The sequence below is a fragment of the Balaenoptera musculus genome, chromosome 13 (genome assembly GCF_009873245.2).
Source record: "Balaenoptera musculus isolate JJ_BM4_2016_0621 chromosome 13, mBalMus1.pri.v3, whole genome shotgun sequence".
NCBI lineage: Eukaryota > Metazoa > Chordata > Mammalia > Artiodactyla > Balaenopteridae > Balaenoptera > Balaenoptera musculus.
Genome location: NC_045797.1, coordinates 26,678,883 through 26,690,407, shown reverse-complemented (window position 1 = coordinate 26,690,407; position 11,525 = coordinate 26,678,883). Strand labels below are relative to the sequence as shown.

Here is an 11,525-nt window from a genome sequence, read left to right as displayed (position 1 = left end):
AACTTAGTTTCAAAAGAATTTCATATCTTCCATTATTCCTTTGCCAGTGTTTTACTGCAAATCTTTGACAAGGAAACCAAGGTTTGAAGAAGCTTCCCCAAACCATAGGCCAAAGTCCCTGACAGGACCCATAACATCCAGTGGCCAGATGAGTGCCCTAACCTCGGGCATAGGTGTGCCCACACAGGAAAGCTAGGTAACTGCTGTCAGTGGCCTCATTAATGATAATGTCTTCACAGACTCCTCCTGGGAGGACCAAGATTGTGCAAAGAGCAGCAAGTTTATCCTGTAATGTGGCCAAGCCAAGGCCAGATGTTTCCGATAAGATTAAAAAAAAAAAAAAAAAAAAAAAAGGATGAACTGGGGAGGGAAAGACACAGCAGATCCTGGATTCTTTAAGGCTCCTGTCCTCTGAAACGCAGCTAACAAAGTGACAGATCTGCCTCGACACTTTTTTCAGATGGGACAAGGCGGACCCCCACTAGGGTGGCGCGCCACCTCAGGGAGATTCCAGATGACGCACTGCGTACTCACATGCCTGGAGCAGCGCAGGGTGAGTGTGGAGCTCACTGAGGAGGCTTACACGGCACTCCTCCAGGATCCTGTTGCACCGTGAGTCACAGGGTTTCCTGTTCTTCCAGTTCTTGGGCTGCATCGAGTTACAGCCAGACAGACCTCAGGCAGTAGCACCTGTCTGGGGTCCAGGAGACAGGCATTTGGGACGCCTGTCCCGGGACCCTCCTATCCTCAGACTATGGGGCAGCAGTGCAAAGGAATAATATGTCCCCATTCGCCCGCACATAATGATTGAGCACTAAATTGAGTGTGCCAGCGCCAGGTGCTGAGGATACCAGGATAAAGAAGACCCTTCTGCCTGCAAGTGTTCAGTCTATTTGGTGGGAGGCAAATATGTCAACAAGTTATTATAAACTGAAGGAGTAAGGACAGAGAGTAAGCAGTTTCTTTCACTATAATAAAAGACAGATTTACAATCACTTAAATCACTCACATCAGTACAATTCTGAGGAGTTTTTGTCTTGAAAAGGTTAAACATATGTGTTAACCCCATGCCTAGAATGTTCTCCTACTCTGGTCTAACAAACTCCCACTTGTCCTTCAGGGCCCAGTACAAACGGCCTCTCCCCAAATACCTTCCCCAAATTCCCAGCTGGTTATACTAACACACTTATGACACTTGTGTCTCTTGCTCTCACTGGTCCCAGAGGACTAAAAGGCACTGACTACATGTTCCCAACTTCATATTTGTGATGCCAGAGCTATCTCAGTACTGAGATACAGTAGATGCTCAAGACCTATTTGTTATGGTGACATCAAGCGGTGACGGGAACGCCGAGGAGAAGAGTGAGAGAGTAACTTGGGTGAAGGGGAAGAGCTGGCTACTGCAGACTGCCCAGGTGCTCAGAGCCTGGCCTTGTTCTTCAGGCCTGGGCCCACACTGCATGTGATCCTGGCAGCAGCAGAGTTTCCTCCCAATCTACCTGGCTGCCCTGGCCAGTACCCCAGATCCCTTAGGGGTCGAACTCTGCCTCCCCTGGCCAGTCCCATGTCAGGGACCAGAGTCTGCCCCTGAGCCTATATGCCCACAGGGGCATCTGAACTCCCCACTCTTGTCTGCTGCCAACTGTCCACCTGCTGGACCAAATCACTTTGGGTCTGTCTCTTTGTACCATGTCCAGCCCCAGACCTTCCCAGTCTGCTCTACCCACCCCAGACACACCCACCATAAACAGGGCAACCATATATCCCAGTTTGCCCAGGACAATCTGTTTACAGTGTGGTAGCAGCATAACTGTTAACAGTGTCCCCTTTTGCTCTCAAAAGTAGCCCAGTTTGGACAATAAATTATAGGGTCACCTTAGGTACAGGCCACAAAGCAAATCCTGTTCATGGTTCTTGGGGAGCCCATACCTGAATGATGAGAAGAGCTCATTCTATGCCAATGGTGCTGAAAGGAAACTGGGTTTCCTTTCAGGAAATGGTGGAGAAACTGGGTTCTTGGCTGGTCCCTTAGTACATGGCACCTGGTTTCCTCAACTGTAAAATAAAGGGTTTGGACGAGATGATCTCAAAGGTCCCTTCCCAACTGACCCCGGACTGATAACCCCATGAAACTGAAAGACAACTGGCTATCTCCAGTTGTCCCAGGCAGCCCCACTAAGGGCTGGGCTCTGGAATCATACTGCTTGGGTTTGAATTCTGGCTTGCCCTTGAGCAAGGTACTGTCCCTTTCTGTACCTTGGTGTCTTCATCTGAATAATAGGTAATAATAATGTCTACCCTGGAGGGCTGCCTGAGGATGACCTGAGTTGTAGTAGAGTTCATAGACAGAGCCCAGCACTTCGTAAGTGGTGTACATGTTTGTTATTTTAAGACCTTTGGGAATTGAGGGGAAAAGAGAACTGGTGGGACATGGCTGGAAGGCTTCATTAGAAGGGGTTGAGACAGGAAAATATGGGAGGAAGCAGGAGGAACTTTCGTCCCTCAAATGGGAAAAAGGAAGCAGGAGGAACTTTTGTCCCTCAAATGGGAAAAAGGAAAAGTGACAGCTTCAAATTCCCTTACTTAGCCCAAATTAATGGCTAATTAAGCTGTCCAATGGCTTATCTAGTTTCATTCCTTTATCAGACAATATGGAGATGCCAGAAGGAAGAGGTTGGGAACAAGACTTTCCAAGAACATAGACCATCTCCAGGCCTCCAGGGCAGGGCTGCTGAGCTGAAGGTGAGAAGAGGCAGGAAGTCTGGGTGAGGTGGGTGGGCACCAAGGGTTCCCAGAGCCAGGTTCTCAGGCCTGACGCACTCTCCAGGGAAGGACTATTAAGGAATTGCTTAGAGATCCACAGACAAAAGTGCAAAAAGCATGGCACTTCAAGGAAAAGGAGATTGTCTAGCTCCTGCTCCCATGGAAACAAGGCCCAGACTCCCAACCAAGTTTGGACAAGACAAAGGCTGTACAGGGATGGGGGGAGTAGAGTGTGGGTTCCACACAGAGGGTCCTCTCTGGCTTTGTCAAGAACCCCAAGCACCTCAGTGTCAGAAGGGGCCACACTAGACAGCCCAGAGTCTATATATGAGGGGCAAAGAGCTCTCTGCTGAGAACCAAGATGGCCAGGGACTCTCCATTCAATGTGGCAGAAAATGTGAGAATGACTATTCCCTTCATTGAAACTCCAGGGGTCAGTTGGACTGAAACCTACCATGACCCGGTCTTATGACTCAACAGTACAGGGCACCTCATGTGGTTCCCCCAGTGGGAAGTCAGAGTCTGGGGCAGATGTGAGGAAGTGTGAGCAAGCATCTCATTGGCCAACTTCAGCACAAGTGGCCTCAGCAACTGCCATTGGAGCCTCTGTGATTCTGCCCTCCAGGGGAGGTACCGACAGGGAGCGGACTAGACTTCTACAGGGAAAAGGGGTTGAACAAATGCTGTGACTATTCAGTGCAGCTGTGTCTCTCATGACTTCCCAAGGAGGACGCTTCAAGCTGAGGTGTACCAAAATGCCCCAGGCATCCCAGAGACGCCCCCCTCCACCCAATGGGGATGCTGTATCCCCAGAAGGCCAGAAGGAAAGCAAGTTAGAGGAAGAGCTCAAAAATGGGTCTCCTATACCCAGGAAAGAGAAGGTTTTAGAAGTTGGACAGGGCAGTGAGGAAGCTTCCTTATTTCTCAGCTTTAGGAACTTTCCATCCTTCTGTCGGCCCTGTCCTCTGCTCTAATCCAACATCAGACAGAGAACATAAATGGTCCAGAACCCATATGCCCTAAAAGTCCTTAGGAAAAAAGAAGTGGGGCCTCTTTTGCTTCTGCCCAGATGGATAGAGCAGTCAGGTATCTGAGAGTGTGTCTATCTCTATGTACTAATATTTGACACATAAAGTGTTGACTATGTAGCAGGCACAGCTCTAAGAACTTCACATATATTCACTCTCTCTTAAATCCTTACAAAGACCCTATTAAGGTGTTATCCACTCACCATTTTACAAGTGGAAGAAACTGAGGCCTAGAGAGGTTAAATAACTGGCCCAAGTTCACACAGCTGGTTTGTGGTGAACCAGGATTCCACCCCAGGGAGGCTGGCTCTACTTCTCAGCACACAGCCTCTCCCAGTGACTGCTGGACTGTCCCTCAGTGGGTACCAACGGCCCCTTCCCTCTGCTCCCTGAGATAGGAGTTCCACCAGCTCACATGCCTGCCTTGTTCAGAAGCCTGGAAGATGCCTGGCCTTCAGGGAAACCCCAGCAACAGCCAGGGTGAGGTTCTCCTGGGGTCAGCTAAGCAAACCTCTCTCCCACTGGCTTCCTGGAGTGCTTACCTTGCCCACATTTTTCTGGTTGAAAACAGAAAAACAGTTACTCAGGTAACCCACACTTCAGCCAGGGGTCATGGACATCTGCTAACTACTGTGGTCTGCAGACCTCACCTTAAATTCATCTTTTGTAAAAGGCCACTTCCCACCATGACTATCCCATGACGTGGCACACTGAGAGCCAAGAACTATGGTCCTAGTTGCAGCTACTACTAAGTAGCTGTATGACCATTAGCGATGCACTATAATACTGGAATGGGGGATAGACCATGTTCTTCTGATGCAGTTTCTCAACCTATAGATATTTGGGGTCAGAAAAGTCTTTTTTTTTTTTTTTTTTTTGGCAGGGGGCCTGTCCTGGGCATTGTAGGATGTTTAGCATTATCCCTTGCCTCTGCTTACTAGATGCAATAACACATCTTCATCCACCTGTCTGTGACAACCAAAAATGTCTTCAGACACCACCAAAGTCCACCTGGGGTATGAAATCACTAATAGTTGAAAACCACTGCTCTAAAGGAGTAGTTAAAAAACAAACAAACAACAACCAAAAAACCCCACAGGCTTCGCCCCTGTAAATTGGGGTAGCGTAAAAACTCTTGCTCTTTATGATAGGTTGGGTAGCCCCTCACAAGATTATCCAGCCCAAAATGTCAATAGCACCGAGGTTGAGAGACCTGCTTTAGAGGTAAGCAGGAACAGCTACCTATGATCTATGGTGTGAGATATTAAGTCGCAGCCAGCGAACTCCGCGATTTGATTTGCCACATCTCCACCCCCACTGCTTTGGAAAGTCAAAGACAGACAACACACAGTGCTGGAAAACAAACCAAACTTGCTGACTTCAAAACTCAACAGTGATAATGAGGAACCAGTTATCAAGAGCCATTTTTTAAACCGGAAGTATCTGAACAAAGGAAGCCAGTTTTCTGGGGCTCCTGAGCTCTTTTAATACATCAGATCTCCTTACTATGGCTGCCAGATTTTGAGAAAACTGTTGTGGTTTGTGTTGTTTTGAGTCTCCCTGGAAAAGGGTCCCTAGCTGCCCTCAAACTCCTCAGGGTGCTAGAAAAGTTCAACTTTGAAAAGTGATGTTAAAAAAAAAAAAAAAAGTTGGCTTTGTCTGAGGAGCCTCAGAGAGAATTTTAATTCATTCAGGGGTAAAGGAAAAAGTGCTTCTTGGCCACGCTCTGAAATAGAAATTTGACAATACAAAACAAATGGATGATTAGTAAAAGCTACAAAATATTCCTGCTACCATCAATTGTCTTGGAGCAGGAAAGGGACTTGGTACTAAGATACTAAGTTGAACAAATGAGGCAAATTGTACCTGTCGATGTCAGTTAACTCAGCCAAAATTTATCTTACTAAGGTTTTAATCAGTACTTTACTCCCATACTTTCATCCCCTATCTGAAGATTAATGGCACATAGTAGGTGCTCAAAAAATATCAATCGAGATTCCCTTGAGGTCCCTAATTCCCCATCCCATGGGAATGACTGCCATGACCCTTTAGTGGATGTAAAGTATCTATTTCTGGAGCCTCATCTCACCAGACAGCTGAAAGGTGTCTTAGTCTCAATTTCCCACATAGTAACTATACCCACAGTAGGTTCTCAAAAAACATTAAACTCTTGTCTCTTGGGGGTTCTGTTGAATCTTTCTGCTTCCAAGATATTCTCCCCTCTCATTAACTCCAGAGTTGAAAGCTACCCCTCACTAACATAGTAAAGAGCCCAGTGAACTATCTTTATTCCAAGATTGTATGTCACCAGTCTGTGTGTGTTAAAATAATCGGTTAATGGCTAAAGGAAGGCATGTATACTTCATTTCACTTCCATGGTTAATCCTGATTCTCATTCTTAAGAGACAAAAATCCTGTATCTTGTATACTATTTATAGCTCAATTAATTAAAAGAATCCTCTAACTCTCCAGACAGGACAAAAACCCTTGATTGCTGGAGGACAGTAAACACCCTTTTTCTCTCTCTCCCTCTCTCTCCCCGCCTCCCTTTCCCCTCAGGATCAGCCTCACGCCACACCTCAGGCCTTGGTGAGGGAATAGCTCACTGTCTTTCCCTCCAAGGGTCCCCCCACCCTTGGATACCCACCCCTTCAACCCAGTACCAGCACCCCCCCCAGCTGCCTCTCACCCTCCTCCACTTCCTGCAGCCCTTGCTCCACTTCTTTTCCCAGGAAGGTCCACTCCTTCATTCTTGGACTCACTGAACACCTCACCAGTGGCCACAAACTGGCTATAAAGGTGAACAAATAGGATTCTCCCTGCCCTGTAACTACCAACTCCAATGTATGATGGAATGATACAAACACCACACAAAAGCACCTAGTGTGACCAGGTGTGACATTTAGAGGAATGGTGATTCAAGTCTTCGGGAATGCAGATAGAGAAGACGAGGCTGAGGTGGGGGGTGGGGTCAGAGAGCAATCAGTATGCAGTGTTTTTTTTTTTTTTGAAGTATATTTGATTTACAATGTTGTGTTAGTTTCTGGTATACAGTAAAGTGATTCAGTTATACATATATATATATACATATTCTTTTTCATATTCTTTTCCATTATGGTTTATTACAGGATGTTGAATATAGTCCCCTGTGCTATATAGTAGGACCTTATTGTTTATCTATTTTATATATAGTAGTTTGTATCTGCTAATCCCAAACTCCTAATGTATTCTTCCCCCACCCCCTTTCCCCTTTGGTAACCATTAGTTTGTTTTCTATGTCTGTGAGTCTGTTTCTGTTTCATAAATAAGTTCATTTGTGTCATATTAGATTCCACATATAAGTTACAGTACGCAGTCTTTTGAAATGATCCAGTCTGGCTCCAGAAAGAGACTAGAAACAAACCCTAGGAGGCCTCTGAAGTAACCCAGAGACCAGCTGGCCAAGGTAAAGCAATCAGAAAGGAAAGTCAGTGAAATGGGTCCAGGGCTCCCAGTCAGAATAATCAGAGGGTACTGGTGCCACTAATCTGACCAAGAGAAGAGCTAGCTGCATTTCTGGACATGCTGGGTGAGGGTGCTGCCAGCATCCAAGAGTGGACACAGACATGGGCCAGGATGGGGTCTTCCGATGGTCCCAGAGGCAGGGGGTGTGGTCAAGAGCATGGGTCTCTGGAGCCCAAATGCATGGCTTCAATTTCCAGCCTTTACAAAAAAGCTAGTGACCTTGAACAAGTCACTCTGTACCTCAGCTCCTTACCGGTAAAACAGGGATGCTGATAATAGTATCTGCTTCATGGTGTTGTTATAAATGTTAATGAGCAAACATATGTAAAGAGCTTAAAACCACCTAGTACACAGTAAATGCTATATGTGTTTGCTACTGAGTTTCAAAGTGTCAATCAGCACAAAACACTGGGCTTGTCTATCAGGGGACAAGTGATTCTGATGGGGCTAGTTTTGGGCAGGTGAACCTAAACTTTCCCTGCCTCAGACTACAACCCAGATTATGTAAAATGATAGGGATTTCAGAAGAGTTCAAATCAAGGCCTTCTCAAAAGACTGTAAAACTCAAGCTTCAACCTTCTCTCCTGATTCTTCCTTCTAGTAGCAACTTTAAAAGATGCTTCCAAAATATTCTCTATGATTCTCTCCCTATTTCCTAACTGGTGCTGGAAACAGGCAGCTTTGCTCACCTAAGCTGGGAGGCTAAATCCCAGCTTCCACACCTGCTGAGTTAAGGCCTGACTCAATTCTGCCCCCATTGGTAATTTGGAGGAAATACACCCAAGTGTCCCTGAGACACTTGACAGGCTGCAAGTGTAGAGAAGACTACAAGAAAGACCTTTTCACATTGCTGTGCTTAATCATCACAACTCCCTAAAGTGAAGAAGGTTGCTGTTGTCATCCCTGTTTTACAAAAAGAAATTGGCGGTCCAAAGAAGCAAAGTGACTTGCTCAGAGTCCTGTGGTTAATAAACCACAAAGCAGAGATTAGAACTCATTTCTACATACCCTGGTTAATTCTCTTTCCAGTTTGGAACTAAAGCTATGACCCCTCCCCATTCCAGGCCAGGAAGGTTCCAGTCCTAGCCTCCATCCTCTGGTTTGGGGGAGGGTAAATTTGTGGTCCTAGGTTCCTTCCTCTGGACAGGGGGTGAGTAAATTTAAATGTCCTGGGGCAATATTCACCCAACTGAGAAGATCTCTCCTGAATTAATGGTCCTCCAGCTTTGTATTCTAGGACTTGCCAAGAGATGACAGTCACAAGGGTTAACTCACTTCTTGGGCAAAGAAGCCCAACGAAGTTGCCAAGGTCCTGCCAGATCACAGACACGTTCTTAAATAAACTGAATTAAAGTGCAGAGCAGAGCCTCATCCCAGGATTGAGTTAGAAAGTAACAGCCACTTACAAGCAGAGTAAAACTCAACTAAACCAGCGGCCCTCTGCTCCCTACTCCAGTCTGAGGCTAAGTAATGTCATGGTATTTGGGTTCATCTGCCACGGCTTTGAAAACACTGTGATGGCAACCCACCTTCCTCTCCTTTGCTCTCAGGATCCCCAGAATGGGAGTATGAGCAGGTCGCCCCACAGAAAGATAATGTCAAAACATTTGCCCAGAAAATGTGTTCCCATTGAGATACAGAAATTTCAAGTATGTAATTGAGCAATGCTCTGTCATTGACTCACAGATCTGCACACCCTCCACCTCCGCCCCAGCCCACCCTCTCGTCCCAAGTCCTAGCTGAGGCCCAGGGCCAGGAGCCAATCCCGAAATCCCAAGCGTTTCAGAAACTCAATTCTCCCCAGAGAGCGCCTGGGGCCCAGCCTAGCCCCACCCCCTCTCCATACCCAGAGGCACAGAGAGCGAGGCTCCCCGGCGGGGCCAGAGGCTTTGTCTTACGTAAAAGACCTGGCCCGAGCAAGAGCTCGGACTTAGGCGGGGTGCTGCTGAGACATAAGTGGGCAGACAGGTCGGGGCTTACGACAGGGAAAAGCTCGTTTTCAGAAGGACAAAAATCTCCAGGAAGACGGCAAAGAGGGGAAAAGGGGGTGTTGGTCCTCTCGGAGAAACTTTTAGGTACACCAGAAGTAACATCCCAAGTCCGCCCCCCATTTGGAGGCGGGCCCGAGGATGGGGTACTCAAGGCGGGGCGGCCCCGAGGCAGGCGCTGGGAATGGGCGTGGGGGGGGCGGCGTACGCCCCTCGCGGAGCCACAGTTCCGGGCGCCTCAGTTCCGGGGAAGGGGTGCGGCGGGCGGAGTTTCTCTGACCTTTTCCCAGCTTCTTCCCGCGTGGTCTTCTCCCCAAGCCCACCTCCTCAAGGCCGTGAGGAACGCTAGGGGGAATCGTAGGTCCCCAAAATGTGGTCCTTTAGCGCGGGAGGAACCCAGGCAACCCCGTGCGGCAGCGGAGCCTTCCCCCAACAGCCCCCCCCCTCGCCACGATTCTCCCCACGTGCTCTGGCCGGAACTCAGGCAGCGAAAGGGGGGCTCCTCCCACGTGGGCCCAGCAGTCAAAGACTACGTGCCGGGTGGCCCGCCCCTCCAAAAAAAAAAAAAGCGCGAGCGCGTGCAGGGCCGCAGAGAGGGAGAGCCAAGCGGTGCGCGAGCCCCGGAGCCTCGCACGCGCGCACACGTCTGCCCGTGCCTAGCGGACGTGGCTCCTCCAGCCCAGGACTTTCCCCGCCGCGCTGATATTTTCCGCGTCCGCGGCCCGGAATGGGGAGGAAGCGGGTCCCCGCAGGGTCTAAGAGGAGAGTCCCAGCCGGCCGGGACCCCGGAGAGAGGGCCGGGGACAAAGCAACGTTGTCAGGCGAGCCAGCCGCCCCCGCCCGCGCTTACTTACCTTCTGCACTTGGTCATGGTTGAGCTCCGTAAAGAAGTAGGCGAGCAGATGCGAGGCGATCATCCTGCCGCGGCCCGACGACGCCGAGCTGGGAAACCGAGGCTGGAGCGCGTGCGGGGGAGGAGGGCGGCGCGGTCTGACCGCTTTGTACCCGGGCTTAGAGGCCCGGTCGGGAGCGGTGAGTCCGGGAGGTACACAAAGAAGGCACACGATGGCGCGCCCAGCTGGAGGGTTTCGGGTCTCTAAAAACAGATTTTGATAGTCACAACTGCTGAAGGACCAAGAATCACTCCCAGCGACGTGCTGGGATGCCCCACTGTCAAAGTACTAACTTCAGCCACAGAATCACTAAGGCTCAACTTGAGAAGAATAGCAGCTTGGCTCCACTAGGGCGACAGGACCTCTCCGGCTCACACGCGCGCTGCTCTCGCCCGCGGATCTTCTCGGCTCGGTGACACGCTGGTGCTAGCGGCGGCCCGGGACTCCTGCGCTGGAGTTTCGTGCAACAATGTGGCTTATTGAGGGGTTGCCGGCTCGCGGGCCGCCGGGTCAGTGACGCGCGCACGCCCATTGGCTGCGCGGGGAGGGTGTGTGCGCCCACGGGCCGCCCGCCGCCGCGGTGCAGCCAGTCAGAGCGGACGGCCCGCGGGCGCGGCCGCTCAGACACCCGAGCCGGCAAGCTGGAGGGGCGCACCCGGGGCTGGGGGAGGGGCCAGGCAGCATGGATGAGACGTGTGGTCCGTGGCAACAGGCTGGGGCGGAAAGGCGCATGAGCCACCGCCGCGTCAGGCCCAGCTATGGCGGGGGGGGGGAGGAATAATCACAGACCCGGAGTGTGGGGTGACTGGAAAGACGGGTCACCGGACTTGCACACGCCCTGGGCGGGGAGAGAAACACTGTCTGGCATCTCAGGGTCATGTGAGGGGCCCCCGCTACTGGGTCACATTTCTGAAGCATCTTAGTTCTCACCTATTGTGGCTCCAGGCGTCCGCGCAATGCTGATGCAAAGTGAGCCGCCGCAACTGCTGCTTACTTTATGCCAGGCACCACAAAACTGAATGTATGTGAGATTTACTAACCTCGTTTTACAGATGAGGAAACAGAGCCCTTAAGAGACTTGCCCAAGGTCACACAGTTAATGAGTGGCAGGTAAGGGAAGAAACCCACGTCCGTCTGTCTTTGAGGCCCTATTCTTTTCCCTGTTATCCCATCCTGCCACTCTAAGAGCCGGGAAGTAGAAAGCAGGAAAAGAACTTTGTCTGCAGCTGTGGGACTGATGCTTGGGTGAAACTGGGTGGGTGATAAGTGTGTAACCAAATAATCCTGGACATGTGTGGGGTGGGTTGGCTTATGGATGCTGAGAGGAGTAGGAGCCCCAGCCACAGCTA

General features: G+C 49.9%; 1 protein-coding gene across 3 annotated transcripts in view; it reads right to left on the bottom strand.

The window, feature by feature from the left end:
• HK2 (hexokinase 2) overlaps positions 1–10,810 on the bottom strand; it is a 61,246-nt gene extending 50,436 nt beyond the window's left edge. The window contains exon 1 of one of the 3 annotated variants that reach the window (XM_036873254.1): positions 10,138–10,810. In XM_036873254.1, the coding sequence (XP_036729149.1) occupies positions 10,138–10,200 (63 nt within the window). In that variant the 5' untranslated portion in view covers positions 10,201–10,810. Of the gene's footprint in view, positions 1–9,563; positions 9,744–10,137 lie in introns of those variants that run through there. The other 2 variants (XM_036873252.1, XM_036873253.1) reach the window with 2 other exon arrangements.
• Positions 10,811–11,525: the final 715 nt, after the last annotated feature.